Below are 21,794 nucleotides of genomic sequence, written 5' to 3'. Positions count from 1 at the left end.
TTGGGTCTTTGTTGCTGCACGAGGACTTTCTCTAGTTGCGGCGAGCGGGGGCTGCTCTTCGTTGCGGTGCGTAGGCCTCTCATTGCAGTGGCTTCTCTTGTTGCGGAGCACAGGCTCTAGGTGCACAGGTTTCAGTAGTTGTGGCACTTGGGCTCAGTAGTTGTGGCCTGCGGGCTCTAGAGTGCAGGCTCAGTAGTTGTGGCGCACAGGCTTAGTTGCTCTGCAGCATGTGGAATCTTCCCGGACCAGGGCTTGAACCTGTGTCCCCTGCGTTGGCAGGTGGATTCTTAACCACTGTGCCACCAGGGAAGTCCTGCCTTACATTAAATAAATTTTTTCTTTAATTTTGGATGGACTCATGCAATTATGCTGATACTGAAGATACTTGAAGGCAGTGATTCTCTCTAAGAAGGCCAAGCTTTAAAACTCAGTAACAGGTTTTCTTTCAGCATACCCTGAAAGGCATTGTTATATCCATAATACCTTGTGTGGTCTTTCAGCTGTTGTCTTAGAATATAGTTAAATACCGCGGTTGTTATCAAAAATAACACAGTACAAAGAGTCAGTGATCTCTCAGTACATCTGACCCCTGGGAGCTTTCAGGTCTAGGTCATCATTTGGTATCAAGTAAAATAAGAATACGTTACTTTTCTCTCTAAGGAATGAGTAGTCTGGTGTCCACTCAGGTTATCATGCCTAATGTCTTCTCTTAGAATACTGAAAAGAGGGCATTTGGGTTTTCTCATTTCAAATACTGGTTGTGAACCTGCCATTTAAACTTATCTTTGGGTCAAGGCTCTCAGTAGAGTTGGTAGTCAGAAAGAAGAAAGGGGATTCCAATGTGTGATTCTATCTGTGATCAGGTGGCTCTGGGTTTGGTGGACAGAGCGCTGAGCTGTAGGTCCTTCCACAGACTCCGCCCCTCCCCTGTCACTGGTCAGCTGACAACATCTGCCTGGTCAGTTTTGCCTTTGGTAAAATGAGGTAGTTTATCTCAAGTGGTGATTAAGGGGAAGTAATGTGAAAATGATTTTAAAGAGTGAGAAATGCTTTATATACAGCATACAAGTAGTAATTCTTCAGTATTTACCTATTATATGGTTTCTCTATGGTGACATTGTTTTGGACCTAGAATTGATATATAGTCTAATGTAAGAATTGTATGTGCTAGTAAATGCTAGAGGCTCTCTTGAAGATACATTTTGGCTGTTTGAACACTTTGCTCTGATTTTAGAGTGTAATTTTCAGAAAAGCTGGGATATATGACGCACTTAATTTTAACATTTTCAATATTATGGGAAAATGTTTTCCTAACAAAATTATGTAAATGATTTTTTGGTTTATGGAGCACTTAATAACAGGGCAACTTTTAGCCATGTAGCTAAGGAGCACCATTTTTTGCAGGAGCTAATTATGAGGTGACCAGTGGTACTATTTCCTAATCTCTTTGGTACCCACAGATGTAGAAGCAGACAAAGCCTCTAAGCACAGCTTGGGTTGCCACCTTTCTCCTTATGTCCTGGTGGCCATTCTGACCCTTGGATAAGCCTAGATGGCCCTTAGAATCAGAAGCTTCTGACCTTGAGCTTGTAACCGGAGAGCTCGGGGCAAGTCGGGTGTGCTGCTGAAGCACAGCCCCTGGACAGCACTTTGCCAGTGTGTTCCGGTTATTTTTACTCAGTGGGTGTTGGAGTGATGAAGGTTACAAGTCTGGTGTTCTATTTTGAGTGTAGCTGATCTTCCTACCTTATGATTTTCATGTGGTTTATTTTTACAGCGTCTGGATGGTTCCATCAAGGGAGAAATCCGAAAACAGGCACTGGACCACTTCAATGCAGATGGGTCTGAGGTATACCATGCATGGCTTTGTTATTTGGGCAGCTTGGGCTCTGTATCAAGGGGAAAGCCTTTCTAGCTTAATGTATTCTGTTTCAGAAACATTTCACAGTGCAACTCTCCTACCTCATAAGGGAAGGAGAAATCACTAAAGATGCCTCTTAATTTTGTTGTTTGTCAATCCAGAAAAGCATATGCATGCTTATCTCCCCTGGTCTGGATTAATGACAGAGTAGTTCCGGTATCAACTGAGGGTTCTCTGGCGGCTTTCAGATGCCAAATTTCTGGGCCTAGAAGAACCACAAGGCAAGGGTTGGGGAGGGCTGGCTGGTAGGATTAATTTTGACATGTATGTTACATCAGAAGGTTCTGATCTATACTTTTTTTGGTGACTTGAGTCTTGAAAAGTATGTTTGCTGTGTCTCAGATTTGTTGGACCCCGGTAGGATGTGGCTTAATTCCCTTGCTTGGGCTAATAGCAACATTGGTTAATCTGTTAAGTATCCAACTTGAATTTGGCATTATAAAGTATTTTGTTTTTAAGGTACATGTGGAAGAGCACTTAGGACAAGTTAGAAACTGTGGTAACCTTGTAAATTGTGCATATCAAACTATTAAATACCATGGGATGTGAGAGAAGAGGGGAAAAGAAGTTTAGTGTAAGTAAGGCTATAATGGTGTGAGGAGTTAAGAAAGCCATGGTGAGGGCCAGAGGTAGAACTAAAAGTGTTTTGGAGAGAACATTAGAACTTCTGAAGTCTGGGCCACTATTCTTTATAGATAGACCAGGCTTAACTTTCTGCTTTCTCAAGAGCTTTGAACACTCTTAATGTCTGTCTGTCACTCCAGAATGGTATGACTCCTGCCGCTTGAATAGCACGTTAAGCCTAGTTAGACTGTGGTATTCTGACTATTTCTCCAGCCTACAATTTTAGTTCTCCTTGAGGAATTTTGGGCACTAATCTCTTCAGAACCAAGGCTCTGAATGGTCAAGGAGAAGAGGAATGTAATTACTAAAAACGTTGATAACCATCTAATTCCCATCCTCCTCTCTCTCCTCCCTATTTCCTCAACTGTAAAAGCACCATGATGCCCTACTTCATAACCCTGCTGTGACGACTAAGTGCAATACCCCACACATAGCACTGAGCGCAGGGCCTGGTTCATCGCAGGCACCCCATCAGTGTTACCTGTTTCTCTTCTTCAGTATTTGTTGAGATTGGTTTTGTGGTCCCTACTGTTAGTTTAAAACACAGTGTGAGTTGAATGTTTCATATCGCCCTTTCTCAAAAAAAAGCTAAAGTGGCTTTCTTTGTAGTTCTCTGTTGATTCCCCTGTCCGATGGCTAGATATAGAGTAGAGATTCTTTACCATTTTCTGCAACTCTGAGTCTTTTTTAAATTAATTTAAAAAATTACTTTATTATGGGGGGAAAGTATTATAAACACATTTAGAAATTTTGGAAGATGGTGAAGAGTACAAAGAAGAAATACTGTACAAAGAAGAAAACTTCCATCCCAGAGAAAGCTTGCTATTCACGTTATTTGGGTGCATTTCCATTCATCCTGGAAGAAACCCTTTGTTTCTTTCTATGTTTGCCCAATTGGGATCATGCTGCATATAGTTTTGTGCTTGCCCTTCATTCAAAATTCTACTCTGAGCATTTTCCCATGTCATTAAAGCTTTAAAAGAACTGTAATTTCTAATATTTTCTCATGCCTGTTCCATCATTTATTTGACCATTTTATTGTTGTCAGATGTTTAGCTAGGATATGAGCATGTAAAAAAGATTCTTGATACATTTTGCTAAATCACTCTTCCCAAACAATTTATATTCATAATGTTTATGTATGAATATTTCCATTTTACCATTTGATAATAGGCACAAATAATATCTTAATGTAATTCATATTGTCTTTGATAAAGAGTGACGTTGAAAATATTTCTTATGATCATTCAGACCCCAGATTTCATTTAAGTTTTAGGTGTCTCATTCTCAAGTGTTTACCTGCAGGCTTCTCTTCAGAGTGTGGTGTTGCTTGGTATCTCTGCCAAGGCTCACAGACGATGCTTCAACACCCCTGTTAATCAGTTCTTTATTGGAATTGTGTAAAGCTCTTGTGAGACGGCTCTCTCCATTTTTATCTCTATGGCATAATGTTGGTGGATTGTGACTGTTATTTAGAATGTGGAGATCTTTTCATTGCATCTGTGTATATGTATTAAATATACCCAGTTATCAAAAAGTAACTCAGAACTACCAGTTTTTGAGTGCCATTTCCATGCCAGAAAGGTGTCAGTCTTTGATACGTGACCAAATTCCCTGGAAATAGAAATCTGTTTGGCTTTGGTTTTCTCTGGCTCATAGAGTTTATTCTCTGCCTCCTGCCCATTTTTTTTCTGAGCACTCAGATGCAGGTAGGTGTACTGTGCCTGCCCAGTCTCTATTATCATTGCTGTGGAAACTGGAATATGTCAGTGCCTGGGTCTTTCCCACACACTGCTGTTCGGCCATACCTGCTCTGGTTTTCTTTGTGCATGTTCCGTGGTGATTGAGGATCCTGTGCTGTCCAGTGGTTCAGTCATGTGATATGTTAGTACAGTGTTTCTGTATTCCTCACCAGCCTAACAAATGAATGGACATTTACCCAATAAAGTCTCCTTGCTCATACTGACTGCCTTACATGGCATAATCCACCTTTACCCAGGAAATAAGTATCTAAGCAACTTGCTGAAACGATCCTCATGATAATTAAGTTTGTCTGGTTTCTGTTAACTGCTTGTGTACTAGTTTTAGCCAGGAGAGAACACCAATTCTTTTGCTCCTGTTGCCTTATCAGATTCTACTTTACTCCTTAGTTCATTGCACTGACTCTTACCTCTTAATCAAATGAAAATTCACTCTGCCATCAAGTCCCTGACATTCTTGTAGCCTCCATAAAGTTTGTCCATCATATCTCACTTTTCTTCACACCTGCAGGGGTTTCCAGGTATAAGGGCTTATTGGACTGTGAAACTGTTTCTGAGAAGGCCACTGCATAAAGTAGTATATTGCATTGTGTACAGGACTTCTGTTTCCTGCTCTCGACAAGGGCTGGTGGCCTGGGAATCAATTTGGCTTCAGCGGACACAGTCGTCATCTTTGATTCTGACTGGAACCCCCAGAACGACTTGCAGGCACAAGCCCGAGCCCACAGAATTGGTCAGAAGAAGCAGGTCAGTGGAGAGGGGCCTCTAGATATGGCTTGGAGGGGAGGGGGCAGGGGAGGTTATTCAGCCCTTTCAGGATGTTTATAAAATGCTTTTTTTTTTTTTTTTCCTGTTTCGTCTTCATTTCCCCAAGGGTAGATGTCTGTTTGTTAATTAGTACAGAGAAGCTGTCTTTGGGGCTGAGATGAGCTCATAGATATGAAACTATTCTCTTCCGCTGTTTGAAAAGTATATCACCAGTAGCTTTCTGGCTTACTCAAGGATATATGATGAATAGACTTAGAATTGAAATTTTCCATCTATTTTATTATGGAAAAGTGGTTAGAATATTCTACTATTGTTCAAGATGGTCTACTTTTATTACACATGACCAGTATTAACTCTGTGGTATGTTGGAAACGTACACACTTGTTTCCTTTGTAGATGAATTTCAAAGTCTGCTCTAGTACTGGGTACCTCTTAAGTTTCATATGTGGCCAAAGATTCAATTTCAATGAGACAGATCATTCTTTAGCAGCATTTTTATTGTTAGAACAAGGCTATAATAACAATTCCTTACAGGCTATTTTATTTAAGAATGTAACGTGCTGCAAATAGTAAAAATATTGCATGTACAATACTTAAGTTGTCTGCTTGGATGGATGGCTTACAAGTGGTATGCCATATCAGAGAACAAATATTTTTTTATTTTCCCCCTTGGTTTTAGACAGAGGTAACTTTTTTGTATGTGTGATCAGGCATAAGCATAACATTTCCTTTTCCTACAGGTAAATATTTACCGCTTGGTTACAAAGGGGACCGTGGAGGAAGAGATCATAGAACGGGCCAAAAAGAAGATGGTATTGGACCATCTGGTGATTCAGCGCATGGATACCACTGGCCGGACAGTTCTGGAAAACAACTCTGGAAGGTCCAAGTAAGTGCCGGAAAGATGGGAGAGGTAGCAGAGTCAATTTTCTGTCAACATTTGGTATAATTCATTTTTCTAATAGGATGCTTTACAACAGACATTAATCCATTAATTACCTGGAAAAGGCCAAGCCAAAACTGCAAGAAGATGGCATTTTCATTGAATTTTTGCTCTCCCTGTTTCTCCTTCTTCTTCGGGTTCTTTTTTTTTTTTCCCCATATCAGACGTTTTCTTATGTGCCCTCTCTCTTCCTTTCCTGCCCTCCTCTCTTGCCTTTTGCTTTTGGCTCTGCCTGTGACATATGACACAGCAGCAGCAGTGGCAGCTGTGTGCTCCTCATTGGGCTTTCATCCTGGCACAACGTTGCCTTGGACTTTTCAGCAGTGAGAATGCACCAGATTGAATTGGTATCTATTTCTTACTGTTGGTAAAAATGTTTGTGTGGAGATTATCTTTCCTATTGAAAACAGAAGGCTATAAAAGGAAAGTAGTTACCTTTTAGTTGGCTTTATTTGGAAACACAACTATTTCTCTTGGAGAGTTTACATTTTGATCAAATTGTTGAGTATCTTCTGAGGCAGTCCTACAACTTGTGTTACAGGTGAGATCAAATGAGCCCTTCCTAATTAGATGATGATAATTTTCCATTAAAGAGGAAACTAGGCAGAAAAAGCTTGTTCTTTTATTTTGGACCAGAGATGAGGAGTTTGAAAATTCTTGGTGAATGGTAACTTTCTGAGTCAAAGGACAAAGAGAGAACTCCCTTCTCTCATGTTGCTAATTATCTTTCTTGCTTAACCATGTAACAGATGAATCAACAGGAAAATAATTGATTTCTTAGTCTTTTGTTAGGTTAGATTTACCACTGCAGACTCATCCTGTGGATTAAAAAACATGAAATATTTGTGAGCTCTTTTTTCTTGTGGCAGAATTTATATCTTCACCAGTAATTTGACCTCTTTATGAAGAATAGATATTTAGAACTCCATAGAGGTTATTTGACATTCCTAAAAGATTACAACTACATTTTATTTCTGCAGTTCAAATCCTTTTAATAAAGAAGAGCTGACAGCGATTTTGAAATTTGGAGCGGAGGATCTCTTCAAAGAACTGGAAGGGGAGGAATCAGAGCCTCAGGTAGTCAACAATAAGGGAAAAAACTTTCTTGATAAGTATCATCTGTGAGAGTCTGAATTTTTCTGGAAGTGATTCTGAGTCTGAGACTTTTATAAAGAAACGGTAGTTACTTGCAGAACATAGTTTCTCTTTTTTTTCTTACAGAGCTAAAAGCTCTTACTAAATTGACTAGGAAAGAATGAGAAAAGCATTTGAGGATTTTGTCTTTGGTCTTTTTTGTTCCAATTTTATTTCTCGTAATTTCTGAAGTTTCATCTTGTCATTTGTATAAATAGTAGTTTGAAACGTTAGATATAAAGGACATGAAACTGGGAGTGTAAAAGAAAATGGAATATCAGAGAAGAGAGTTGGTTTATTTGCACCAGTCATTTTCAGTAGATGCGTACCACTGTTGCCTTTTTACCATGTTTGTGTTGCTCTTGTTCTTTTAGGAAATGGATATAGATGAAATTTTGCGCTTGGCTGAAACCAGAGAGAATGAAGTCTCAACAAGTGCAACAGATGAGCTTCTGTCACAATTTAAGGTATGAAAATCATTGTCTGAGAAAGTCTTTAGCATTGATTCATGAACCAGTAATAAGTAATGCCTGTCAGTACTTTCTGGGTGCAAGGGACTCTGCTTTTCTCTTTACCTAAGTTGACTCATATCCCTCAAAATCATTCTCTAGAGTTCCAAGTATGATGTGGGTATAGACTGTATAGTCCTCCCCATGAGGGTCACCACTGAAGTGGTCCATCCTGCCCAGATTCAGTGGGTAGAGGAAAAGAAGCCGGTGTGACAAGGGCTGAGAATAAGCTGTCAGTGGGATAGGTGGAGAACTTGATAGTGTGGAGCTCTGGGAGGGGTGGAGAGGTTGCGGGAGAGACATTAATAGAATCATAAGAAAGAGAGGTCAAAGGTATGAAAATAGAAGGTGACAGTTGGGAAGCTCTTGACTTGGTGGGATTTTTTTTTAAGGACAGTTATGGGGTAGTTAGTGGTATTTGATAGAAAATTAAATGAGATCAGGACTAAATGCAGAAGCTGGGCACCTGATGAGTAGGAGGTGACAGCATCGAGTATAGACATTAATAAAAAGCTTAGTGAAGAGATCAGTGAAAGTAATTTATGAGGATAGAAGGATCAAGCAAGGCAAAGTTTTTTAAAGGTGTTACCACGTTTCTAGGTTGAGGAAAGAAATTGAGAATAGGGAAATACTGAAGGTTCTAAGGAAAAAAGGAAAATTTGATTGCACATTGCCCAGGAGGAGACTGGAACAGATATAATCAAAAGCACAGATGGAGGAACTGGCCTTTGAAAGAAAAAGGAAAGTATACACTTCAGGGAATAGAGGGGAGAGAAGATGTAGGAGTTCCAACTGGTGACCTTAATAACCAGTAAATTAAGTGAGGTGTTTGCTGAGAAGTGGAAAAGAGTTGGGATAGTCCCATCCAGGGGCCAGGAGTTGCCAGGAGGAACTTGATTTAGGGTGTAGAGCTGAATTTAGAAGATGGGGCTTCACATTAGAGCCAGTCAGCAGGATCATATGACTTGCTCCAGAAATACTTGAGGTCAGAGAAGTTGAATCAGTTGGCCATCCCAAGGTGGAAGATTGGCTTGGGAGGCATAGAAGAGTCATCAAAGTGGCAGAAGTTTCCCAGATTCCAGTGAGAACGTGGTTGAATGGATTCATCATGGTTTGGTTCCATGCATGTTAGAGAAGCAGGGAAGACCTGGAGGTTACATTGATGGTTATGTGTGGTAGACCCATAAGGATTGAGGAAGAAGTGTTTGAAAGGAAGCATTATTTTGTGATGAAGTCCAAGGTTGGCCACAGGTAGAAGTTGTCTTAGTGGAAGAAAAAGGAAGGAGTTGAGTGGATCACAGAGCTCTAGGAGGATCAGAGTTAATGTGTCTGCGGATGCAGAGGATGGAGGTGAATTGTTAGTGTTTCACCTGGATTTCACTTCTGTGGGTACTGCTCCCTTTTTTTTTAATTTTATATATATATTTTTTTATTGGCTTTTTTTTTTTTTTTTTTTTTTTTTTTTGGCTGTGTTGGGTCTTCGTTTCTGTGTGAGGGCTTTCTCCAGTTGTAGCGGGTGGGGGCCACTCTTCATCGCGGTGTGCGGGCCTCTCACTGTCGCGGCCTCTCCCATTGCAGAGCACAGGGTCCAGACGCACAGGCTCAATAGTTGTGGCTCACGGGCTTAGTTGCTCCGCGGCATGTGGGATCTTCCCGGACCAGGGCTCGAACCCGTGTCCCCTGCATTGGCAGGCAGATTCTTAACCACTGCACCACTAGGGAAGCCCCTGCTCCCTTCTTAAACAGAAGTAATGTTCATGATGGTGCCCTGGTCTAAATATATTAAATATTTGATATGAAATAAATGGAATATTCTTCCAGGTTTGTTTCAATTTTTTGCATTTTGTGTTCTTGTTTTTATTCCTAAGACAAACATGCAGTTTTGAGCATATGAAATTCTTACATACCTTTAACTTCTATACTTTTGATAAAAATGAATAAGGTAACCAATAGCTACTGCTTTGAGTTATGGGTTGTTTCAAATGAGCTCTATTCAGTAGCGATTTATAATGTATCGGACTGTAAGTTTGTAATGGATTAGTATTAGGTTTTCAAATGTTATAATCTAAATAAATCTAAAATTTCTAATTAGTACATTAGAAAATGTGTATGATTTAACAGCAGATCTTTCAATAAAACTTATAATAAGACAGTTTGTAGCTTTATATCTTTCCCTGTTTTTCAGTAAAATTTCTGATGAGCTTTAGGATTTGGCAAGTAGATTTTGTGGGGGGGGGCGATAAGGGAGAGATGAGTAGAAAATTGATTATTTGATTATGTAATATCACAGGAGTCCTATTATCATTCATAGCATGTTAGATTAAAAACAGCGCTTGAGTTGGTGTGTTAGTAGATGGTGTTTGGGAAATAGGGAAATGTCAGTCAGACAATGAGTTGTCCATTGTTTTAAGGTTGCCAACTTCGCAACAATGGAGGATGAAGAAGAACTAGAAGAGCGTCCTCACAAGGACTGGGATGAGATCATTCCAGAGGAACAAAGGAAGAAAGTAGAGGAGGAAGAGCGGCAGAAAGAACTGGAAGAAATTTATATGTTGCCTCGAATTCGGAGTTCCACTAAAAAGGTGATCAAGTAACATGAAAGATATGGAAGTATTGATACTTCTTATTTTGTTCACCTTATGTTGTTGTCTGGACGTGGAGGGTTCCAGGGCAGAGTTATAGGAAACCTAGCAGAGGGAAATGGAAAAATGCACAAGGCTCATGCGCATACCTATGAGCCATTTGATCTTTGCAGATTGGCTCTTTGTGAGATGGCTGGACAGGAATTTGAGTTTGACAGAAGTTTGCATTTTGCCCTTGAGATTAGAACCAGTAAATCTAAGAGTTTGGTTCTAATTGGCAGGGCCTTTGACTTTCAGAGTCAAACCTCTTTTCACCTTTAAGAGTTTGTTCATAGCACTTGGCATAAATACTTAGTAAGAGATTATATAAAGGTGCTTTAGTTTACAAAGCTCTATCATAGGCACTATCTAATTTGATTTTTGCAACCACATTTAAGTAGATAGACTGTTTTATTACCCAGTTGTTGGAGTTAACAGACTCAGGTTTGTCTGAGATCCTAGTAAATCAGTATTAGCTAATAGTAGCTATCATTGAGTATTTCCTGTATGTCAGGCATAAGTTAGTGCTTTTCCACTTACTGACTCATTTAATTCTTATGAAAACCCTGTATTATAGGTGCTATTGTCCCCATTTTACAAATGGAAAACAAAGGCATGAAGAAGTAAAGTAATTTGCCCAAGGAAGTAAACATGAAGCCACAATCGAAATATTTTTATTCCAGTTTACTTAATGACATTACAGTATGTCTCTGGCAGAGTGACTATCCCAAGCAAGTCTTCTTTCATCACATGCCATCTGCCTCCTTCTTTCTTAAAGGGAAATTGACTTGCCTGATACGATGGGAAGTTCTGAGTATTAAGGGGTTAAGATGGGCTGGTCTTAGTCCTTAGATCTCTTGGACCTGGCACTTGTTACAATGTGACTTTGCCTTTTCAGGCTCAGACAAATGACAGTGACTCTGATACTGAGTCTAAGAGGCAGGCCCAGAGATCCTCTGCCTCTGAGAGTGAGACAGATGACTCTGATGATGACAAGAAGCCCAAGCGCAGAGGGCGCCCCCGAAGTGTGCGGAAGGACCTCGTGGAGGGATTCACTGATGCCGAGATCCGGAGGTTAGTAGGGGCTCTGCTCTCCTTCCCCCTCACATTTGGAAGGACATGCTGTAAGCCTCAGGTTGATGGATCCCTGACATTGATGACAGGGAGGTCAGAGGAAGGCAAGGGGGACTGAGTCATGCTCCAGGGCCCCAGGATGATTCTCCCTTCTCCAAGGTTTTCCTCAGTTGGGCTCTTTCTTTTTGTTTACTTCTTGTTCTGGGTTCTGAACATTTCACAAAGAAAGTCCAGCCAAGAGGAAAGAGGCTGTTGGAGGTAAACTTGGGCTGAAACTTTCTCTTTTGTTTTTATTGAAGAATATGAATAAATACATACATACATATGTATCAATGTATATAAAAGAAATGGTGTAAATATAAAAATTAAAGTAGTACAGACAACCCCAGTTTACTTTCCATCAGTGTTAGTGCTGATACCAGTTTGGTTTATTGGTATATACAACATACTGTTCTGCAGCTTCTTGTCACTTATAATCAATTTTAGGCATCTTTCTATGTCAGTACTTATTACACATTTGTTGGTGTCTGATTCACACCCCCTCTTCCCTCCAGAAAAATCTAAAATTATTGCTTCCAAACCACTTTTCCCCTAGCTTCCATGTTATTTTTTTTAAAAGCTGAAGAAAGTAGAAAATATGAAAATGATTAACTTTATGGTCTAACCCAAATTTTAACTATTATCAAATAGTCCTTTTAGGTCAGTATTTGAAATCACAAGGTCTTTGTTTCCCACTAAATGTTATACCTGTTCTTTTATTCTTTCTTTGTTTAATTTATTATGGAAAAATGTAAATGTATACAAACATTGATAGAATATTAACACACCCCTCCCCGGGTATTATTTTAACCATTATGAGTTTGCAGTCAATCTTGTGTGTGTGCCATATTTCTATTTTCCCCTACTCTCAGTGTTATTTTGAGAAGAATGTATATTCTGCTGCAGTTGAGTGGAGTGTTCTATAGATGTTTTTAAAGTCTATTTGGTTTACTATTGTTCAGATCTTCCATTTCCTTATTGATCTTCTGCCTGATCTATCCATTATTGGAAATGGGGTATTGAAGGCCCTATTATTGCTGTATTGTTTATTTCTCCCTTCTATTCTGTCAGTTTTTGCTTCATAAGTTTTGGGCCTCTGCTGTTAGGTGTGTATGCTTTATAATATGTTGTCTTGATGAATTGACCGTTTTCTCATTATAAAATGTCCTTCTTTGTCTCTAGTAACAATTTATGTCCTAAAGTTTACAACTTGGTTAGATATTAGTGCAGACACTCCAACTCTCTTTTGGTATTGTATGTGCAGTATCTTTTTCCTTTTTTATTTCAATCTGTTTGTGTCTTTGAATCTAGCTTGCAACTCTTATAGGTAGTATATAGTTAGATGTTTTTTAAAAATCCATTCTATTGATCTCTTCCTTTTGATTGAAGTCTTTAAACCATTTACATTTAATGCAGTTACTTATAAGATAGAATTTATGTCTGCATTTTGCTATTCGTTTTTTATGTCTTGGGTCTTTTTTGTTCCTTTATTCCCCCATTACTGCCTTCTTTTGTATTACATATTTTTTAGTATACTATTTTAATTCTCTTGTTTCTTTTATATTTTAAAAGTTATTTTCTTAGTGGTTTCCCTGGAGATTATAATTGGATGTTTTAACTTAGAACAATTTAGTTTAGACTAATACCACCTTAATTTCAGTGGTGTTCTAAAACTTTACTCCAGTTTAGGTACATTTCTTCCCCCTCTTTTGTGCTTTTATTGTCACACAGATTACATCTTTATACTTTATAAGCCCACCAACACAGTTTTATAATTATCGCCTTATGCAGTTGATAGTTAAAATCATTTAGGAGAAGAAAAGAGTTACTGACAAAAATACATATACACTGTCTTTTTATCTACTTACTCAGGTATCCTCCTGAGGCTCTTATTTATTCATGTGGATTTGAGTTATTGTTTCATGTCTTTTCATTTCTGCCCAGAGTACTCTCTTTAGTATTTCTTTCAGGGCAGGTCTGCTAGCAACAAATTCTTTCTTTTTATTTATCTAGGAATGTCTTAATTTCTCCTTTTTTTTTTTTTTTTTTTTTAATAAATTTATTTATTTATTTATTTATTTTTGGCTGTGTTGGGTCTTCGTTTCTGTGCGAGGGCTTTCTCCAGCTGTGGCGAGCGGGGGCCACTCTTCGTCGCGGTGCGTGGGCTTCTCACTGTCACGACCTCTCCGGTTGCGGAGCACAGGCTCCAGACGCGCAGGCTCAGTAGTTGTGGCTCACGGGCTTAGTTGCTCCGCGGCATGTGGGATCTTCCCAGACCAGGGCTTGAACCCGTGTCCCCTGCATTGGCAGGCAGATTCTTAACCACTGCGCCACCAGGGAAGCCCTCTCCTTTGTTTTTGAAGGCTAGTCTTGATTCTTTTTCTGTCTTTCACATTGGATAATCTCAGTTGACCTATCTTTTTTTTTTTTTTTTTTTTTAATTTATTTTTGGCTGCGTTGTGTCTTCGTTGCAGCAAGCGAGGGCTACTCTTCATTGCAGTGTGTGGGCTTCTCATTGCGGTGGCTTGTTGCAGAGCACGGGCTCTAGGTGTGCAGGCTTCAGTAGTTGCAGCATGTGGGCTCAGTAGTTGTGGCACACGGGCCCTAGAGCACATGGGCTTCAGTAGTTGTGGCGCACGGGCTCAGTAGTTGCGGCGCACGAGCTTTGTTGTTCCTCGGCATGCGGGATCTTCCCAGACCAGGGATCAAACCTGTGTCCCCTCTATTGTCAGGCGGATTCTTAACCACTGTGCCATCAGAGAAGTAAGTCCCTCAGTTGACCTATCTTTTAACTGATTTTTTTTTCTTCTGTCAATTCATATCTAATCCTGAGCCTCTTTAGTGATTATTTTCATCTTAGTTATTGTACTTTTCAACTCCAGAATTTATATTTGACTCCTTTATATAATTTCTGTCTCTGTTGATATTCTCCATTTGGTGATATATTATTCTCAAATTTTCTTTTAATTCGTCAGACATGGATTCCTTTAGTTCTTGTATATATTTATAATAGTTGATTAAAACCTTTGTCTAATAAGTTCAACTTCTGGACTTCCTCAGGGTCTATTTCCATTGAAAACCATCTTCCTTCCCTGTATAGGGACCATACTTTTTTGTTTTCTGTAATTTTTTGTTGAAAACTAGACATTTTAAGTAACACAATGTGGCAAGTCTGGAAATCAGATTCCCCCTGCCAGCAAGAGGTTTTGGTATTTGCTGTTTGTTGTTGTTGCTGTTTGTTTAGTAACTTTTCTGGACTAGTTCTGTGAAGTCTGTCTTCTCTGTCTTTTGAAGTCTCTGCTCATTTAGGTTAGTGGTCAGCTAATGATTGGACAGAGACTTCCTTAAACACCTTAAGTCTACCAACCAGTAAATCTACCAGCCTTTGCTGAAGGGCTACTTGTGTATTTTGGGGATGTCTTCAATGTTCTGGTAGGCAGTTTACAGCTCTGCCTTAACCTTCAGTTCCTGTTTGTGCAGAGCCTCAGTGCCAGTCAAAGGTGAGAGATTCACAGCTCCTCAGGTCTTCTCTGTGCCTGCACATAGCCCTGCATATATGCAGCCTTCTCGATACCCAGGAAGATGCCTGAGCTTTTCAAAGACCCCAAGACTTGTGGACATCTTTTCCCCCAAGTTTTTCCATTGCAGTTTTTGGTCAGCCTGTTCATATCACCAACTTATAATGCTGCCTCAGGCAGCTGTGGTGTTAAACCTTTGCCTCTAATTGTTTTTTGACCAATGAACTACAGAGTGTTCTTCATACAGAGTCAGGTCGAATGAAGGCAAGTCTGAGAATGGAGCTTCTCAGGGTGCTGTCAGTCTGGTCAAATAGCAGTGTTCTCTGGGGAAAGAGCTTTTGGGGAGCTCTAGGCCTGTTCTGCTCCCTCTAGTGGCTGCTGTGTTGCTTCTTTGCACAGCTGCAGTAGTTGGGAAGGTGTAGTTTTCAAGGCAGTCATGGAGCTGGGGAGAGGGCATGGGAAATAGAGCAAGTCAAAATGCCAGAGAGCTCACTGTTCATACTGAGATTCAGCCATTTTCTTGAATAAATGCTCATAAGATGGCTGCAAGCCTTTGGTTAATTTCCAGCATTCTAACAAAGTTGATTTTGACAATTTTGCCAGTGTTCTTGTTGCTTTTATGGAGGAGCGGATTTTCAGAGGTCCTTACTCCACCATTCCTGGAATGCTTCTCTGTCTCGATATTATTTTGAAGTAATCCCAAATGGCATATTATTGCAGATGTAAAATATTTCAGTATATATCAAGAAGAAGAAATGTAGAGTGGAGGAATAATCCTCAGGTTTGCTTTCACATATAGTACTTTCCTAATCCATGCTGTTCCTTTAATATTGTTTCTTAGCTATTGTTATATTCATCCCCATTTTCTTTAATTGCTGTGCCCTCTCTTTTCATTTTTTTTTCTCCATAGTATCTCTCCCTTCACTTTTATCTAATCAGGTAGTTTGGCATGTTACAGTGATGCCCTTGATATATCATGGCATCTCGCCTTTTTAGTGAAAGTGCTAGTGGTTGGCTCTAGGGAGGGGAGTGGAATACACATGGATTGGCATGTAGCATGGTTTAGGCTAGAGACTTGTGGAAGGATAGATTAGATTTTTGGCTGGAGACAATGTTTGGCAGAAGGAGTCAGAGTTTCCAAAATAGTTTTGCCTAAAAAGTTTAAAATCATATGTTTATTTTACTTTGCCTCATTACAAAAAGTATTTGAGGCAGTCCTAAAAACCTTATATTTGTATTATTGACCAGAAAGTAATGGAAAATATTGTAGTGTGGAATTGAAAGTAACAATAGTGGACTAAATAGACCACTTAACTGTACTGGATTTTATTATAAGAGGTTGTGGTTTTTAAATCATTTATTATCTATTGAACTCCATAAACTTCTAAAAATGATAGTACTAGAGTTAAGTCACCATTCTCAATTATGTCCCTAAGCAGTTTCATGACCAGTCACTGAGAATAAAGTTAATCTTTGAATAGATTTTTAGCACTCATTATTTTAAGCTGGCCACTTTCAAAGGCCAACTTTAGTTCATTTAGTGGCAGTCGCAAGGATTGGGCCCGGTCTCTTTTTGACAGTTTTTATGGCTCATATTTCATCACAGGATGTGTTTGCATTAACATAGCTGAAGTCTGTTTTTCTAATGTGATTTATTGATTATTTTCTTAGGTTCATCAAGGCGTATAAGAAGTTTGGTCTCCCTCTTGAACGGTAAGCTTAGTAATATAATAGTTCCTTATCCACCTCTTTTTCACTTCTGTATTGTAGAGGTTTCTTTTTTTGGTTCTACTTTCCATTTTTAAGGTCTGGCACCTTTTGACAGCCTGGTTTTTAGACATTAATTTACTCACCTGCTCCAGATGACTTGGAGATCAACGAAACATATTGTACATGTAACTGTACTTCGCTTCTAGGAACACTGCAGTGAATGAAAGTAGGCTAGAGAAAGGAAAGTGAACACAAAGAAACAAACCAGTGCAAATAGCTTTGGGGCACTTCACCTGCTACTGTTATCAGACAGCGCATTTAGTTAATAAAGAAAGCTGAACCCTTTCCCCTCTGTTTTTTGAAATTAGTCTGTTTTTGTGGACTATTCCAAGTCAAATTCTTTATGATGGAAAGTAAGTCGTCAGTCACTGTCCGAGGGTTCTTGTTGGAACGATCAGTTAAGGCATGTAGAGAAAAGTGTCTTTGCAGGAGTAAGCTTATGTGAAACCAAGTGGTAGCTCACCTGACATTAGAAACGTGGGCACAGGGCCTTGAGGTATCCCCGTATTTGTCTTCCCTCAGGCTGGAGTGCATAGCACGTGATGCTGAGTTGGTAGATAAGTCTGTGGCAGATCTGAAGCGCCTAGGGGAATTGATTCACAACAGCTGTGTGTCAGCAATGCAAGAATACGAAGAACAGCTGAAAGAAAATGCCAGCGAGGGTAAGTCAGCATGTCTCCCTTAGTGATTCTCAAAGACCTGGCACTTGTGGATTGGGATCTCTGCTGCTAAGGGTCTTTTTTTTTTTTTTTTTTTTTTTAAAAAAGATGAACACACTTATATCCCATGCATCCCTAATTTTTTGAGGTGTGTATTCTCACCTGCCTTTACGTGAGCTCAGTTTTAAGATTCTAAAGATTTACTCACAAATGAAGTTGATTTGCAGAAGGTGCAAAGTAATGAACAAGATGAATGATTTCTTTTAATGTTACTGTAGAAAGTTTAGATTGGTTTGAATGATGTAAAGACCTGAGTGGGTAAAGCTGAGTGGACACATTTGTATTTTGGCTGTAAGTGAGGACATTACAGACCACAAACATCAGTAATTATCTTGGATATACATACATGTATTGTTTTGTTGTGATAAACTTAAAGGATTTAGAGAATTAGTTAGAATAAAAATAGTAGATGAATATTGTAAACCTTTTTGTTGCAGTGAGACTCTCTTGGCACTAGAATTTGTTGTAATTCGATTTGACCTGTAGTGTGTTTTGTCTTATACACCAAGAGTGCTTTTGCCTGTCCTTTAAAAGCAGGAGGTGTCACGAGAGAGCTGAGGTCCTTGTTGTTAAAGGACACCCTTATAGTTGAACCTCAAACAAAAAGATGAGGGTGTGGTCATTCCACAGTTCACTGGACTGTGGTTTATCTGTGCCATTGCCCCCATTCTTTTGTCACCCTTCACTGATGTTACTCACAGGAGGCTCTGTCATCTGTGGTTAAGTATTCAGGCCCTGGAGGCAGCCAGTTTACCTGGAATCTTGGTCCTGCCATTTCTTAGCTGTAAGACCTGAGACAAGTGATAGCCTCTTAACAGTCTCATGTGCAAAATAGAGTAGTAGTCCGTGCCTCAAAGGGTTTGGATGGTCCCTTGAATAACTCCGTACATGTGAAGTGCTTGTCATCACGTCTGGCTTGCAGTGTTAGCTATTTCATTAAGTAAAGAAGTATTTATGCTTTGAAATTTTCTTCCTAAGGCTGTTACTAAAAGTAATAGAATTTTAAAATATCTTGAATACAGTCAAAAACATTTTTAGATTTTTTTTTTTCCATGAAAGAAACTTAAATAACTTGAGTGGTTTGGACAGTGATCCAAATATGTGCTTTTATAGCGCCAAGAATACATCCAAAAGTAAATCTTAACTTTACAGTGTTTTTTTTTTTTTTTCCTTGTAATTGTTTTGAATAAGTACTACATTCACATGGCTCAAAAATCCCTATTTCTTGTCTCCTTCTAGAAATATAAGAATACGTATGTTCAAAAAATGAATAGATACTGTCTTAACACAGTTGGTGCTGTAGCATGCACACTGTTCTGTACCTTGCTTTGTCCATCTCACAGCATATTTGGAGATATTTCCTTGTAACAGTCCCTTCCTTTCCACATGTTTCTTTTCTCTGCATCTCTGCATGTTCACATTCTGTATCTGGTCGATTGCTTCCTTCTGGCATTGCTTAACTTGTTTCCATATATATTTTCTATAAACCGGCATTTAGCATATTCCTGAGTCCAGGTTAACATTTCCAATGCTAATGTAAGATTATCGATATCTCTTTGCTTAAGTTGAAAATTTTGTTCCTAAAAATGTTAACATAATCATGTATTTGTCTTATACATTATACACGTTTCCAAATATTAATACCAATTTTACTGTTTTTGTTTGCTTTTTTTCTTCTTTCTTTCTTTGGCTGTGCTGTGCGGCTTGTGTGATCTTAGTTCCCTGCCCAGTGATTGAACCTGGGCCGTGGCAGTGAAAGCGCCGAGTCCTAACCACTGGACTGCCAGGGAATCCCCCTAATTTTACTGTTAACAATAAGACTTCTTATTGCGGAGTTTGATTTCTTTGTGTTTCTTTTTGTCCTTAAAATACACCTCACTAGCAGTACACAAAGTACTGTGTTTTAAAATTATTTGAAATTGTTCTTTTCTCTGTGTGGTTATGCCACCAACTTAATATATAGTTTAGTATCTTTTGTTTTCTTTTCTTTTCAGTTTCTAGGGACTACTTTTCTCCTTTTGATGAAACTTTGCTTCTTTAATTATGTAAAACATTTGCATGGCCCAAAGTCAGAACAAAACCAGGAACACGATGAGAGAATCTTGCCTTCATTCCTGTCCCCCCAGTACTGTTCTCTTCCTCCCCTGTAGGTAATCATTTCTATTAGTTTTGGGCTTATCTTTCCATTGTTCCTTTTTAAAATTTTAAGTCTGTGTGTGTGTATTTTCGCTATTATACAGGAGATATCATACATTATATTCTGTTCTGCACCTACTTATTTTCACATATGGTGTTCACTCCATCTTACTGTGTAGAGTTCATACCTTCTTCCTTTTACAGTTGCACAGTATTCCACTGTGTAGATAGATGTTAATTCACACTTTAATATCCCCTAGTAATAAATATTTGGGTTGTTTTCAGTCTTCTGCCACTATAAATAAAGCCACAATGAATAAATAGTTTAATGAATATGCTGTTTCATATCTCTGCCAGCATATCTTTGGGATAAATTTCTGGAAGTGGGATTGTTGAGTCCTGGGAAAAATGCATATGTAATTTGGTTAGATACTGCCAAATTCTTCATAAATCTGATACCATTTACATTGCCACCTACAATGTATATTCATACACAACAGAATGTATTGTCAAATGTTTGGATTTTTGCCAAACTGACAGTTGGGAAATGGCATCTCATTTTTCTTTTAATGAGCAAGGTTGTGCATCTTTTCTGAGGGCCACTTGTGAACTTTCTGTACATATATTATGCCCATTTTCTATTGAGCTGTTGGTCTTAATTTTTAGGATCTCTTTTTCTTTTTCTTTTTTTTTACGAAGATTTAATACAGGGAATTTTTTTAAAAGTTTATTTATTTTATTTTTGGCTGTGTTGGGTCTTCGTTGCTGCACGCGGGCTTTCCCTAGTTGCGGCGAGCGGGAGCTACTCTCCTTTGCAGTGCGTGGGCTTCTCACCGCGGTGGCTTCTCTTGTTGCGGAGCACAGGCTCTAGGCGTGTGGGCTTCAGTAGTTGTGGCACACGGGCTCAGTAGTTGTGGCTCACAGGCTCTAGAGCGCAGGCTCAGTAGTTGTGGCTCACAGGCTTAGTTGCTCTGCGGCATGTGGGATCTTCCCGGACCAGGGATCGAACCCGTGTCCCCTGCATTGGCAGGTGGAATCCTAACTGCTGCACCACCAGGGAAGTCCCAGGATCTCTTTTTCTGATAAAAGTTGCCAGTGTTCTCCTCCAGTTTGTGATTTGTCCTCTCACTTTACTATGGTATTTTGTACAGAAAACTTTAAAAAATTTTATATAGTCAAATTTATCGATCTTTTACCGTATTTTTGTTTTGGATTTTGATCAGTTAAAAACATTTCTCTACAAAACAGAAACAGACTCATAGACATAGAAAGCAAATTTATGGTTACCAAAGGGGAAAGGGATAAATTGGGAGTATGGGATTAGCAGATGCACACTACTATATATAAAAGAGGTAAACAACAGGGATTTAATATAGCACAAGGAACTATTATATTCAATATCTTGTAACAAACTAAAAAAATTTTTTTTTTCTACTCTGAGGATATAAGGGAAGTCATTAAGATCACCACCCCCCACCACCACCAATACCTATGTGATTTCATTTACCTTTATATCTCTGATTCACTTGGAGTCTTTCCTGGTATTGCATCCAGGTTTTTTGGATTTTGGATTTTTCCTATATGGCTACTATATGTCTCAACACCATTCATTAAAGATGGTTGATCTTTTCTCCACTGCCTGAATTTTTTTTTTTTTTTGAAGAGCTACACAATCTGTTATGGATTTACAATATTAGTATCCTGTTAATGGGCGTTTAGCTTTCCAATCTTTTCCTTTACGGTGTCGTGGTAAATAATCTTGTGTGTATGCCATTTGCGCCATATCCTCCCACCAGCATTGACTAGAATGGCAGTGTCTGTTTCCTCTTAATCTCACTGACATGTTTTCAAATCTTTGAATTTTCCCAACCTGAGGTTAAAAAGGCTATGTCTATATATTTAATTTGCATTTCTCTTACCATGAATGAGGTGGAGTATTTTTCACATGGAACCATTTGTATTTCCTTTTCTGTGAATTGTCTCTTTATCCTTTGCCCATTTTTCTGTTGCAATCTTTTTATTTTACAGATGAGGAAACACAGACCCAGAGAGGTTAATAACTAGAAGTGAGAGGGGAAAGGGGACAGGGGGTAGTTTGTGCAGATCCGGGAATAAATCCAGATTTCTGATCTTCGGAGGAGGTGCCTTTCCCATTTTGCCACATTCTGTTCCAGAACTCATCAGTATTGTTGGGAATAGCATTTGCAAGTGAAATTCTAGTGGATTATATGAGAATCCCTAAATAATTGTTTATAATT

At 39.0% G+C, this 21,794-nt stretch overlaps 1 protein-coding gene across 21 annotated transcripts in view; it reads left to right on the top strand.

The window, feature by feature from the left end:
* Positions 1-21,794, top strand: part of CHD2 (chromodomain helicase DNA binding protein 2) — a 135,568-nt gene that overhangs the window by 79,306 nt on the left and 34,468 nt on the right. For all 21 annotated transcript variants that reach the window (XM_082387827.1, XM_082387829.1, XM_082387828.1 and 18 more), the window contains 9 exons: positions 1,778-1,849; positions 4,903-5,052; positions 5,814-5,962; positions 6,997-7,093; positions 7,525-7,617; positions 10,071-10,241; positions 11,179-11,354; positions 16,583-16,624; positions 17,204-17,343. In XM_082387827.1, the coding sequence (XP_082243953.1) occupies positions 1,778-1,849; positions 4,903-5,052; positions 5,814-5,962; positions 6,997-7,093; positions 7,525-7,617; positions 10,071-10,241; positions 11,179-11,354; positions 16,583-16,624; positions 17,204-17,343 (1,090 nt within the window). The remainder of the gene's footprint in view (positions 1-1,777; positions 1,850-4,902; positions 5,053-5,813; positions 5,963-6,996; positions 7,094-7,524; positions 7,618-10,070; positions 10,242-11,178; positions 11,355-16,582; positions 16,625-17,203; positions 17,344-21,794) is intronic.

The sequence above is a fragment of the Balaenoptera borealis genome, assembly GCF_965194805.1.
Source record: "Balaenoptera borealis genome assembly, chromosome: 3".
NCBI lineage: Eukaryota > Metazoa > Chordata > Mammalia > Artiodactyla > Balaenopteridae > Balaenoptera > Balaenoptera borealis.
This window is presented reverse-complemented; position numbering and strand designations above follow the sequence as displayed.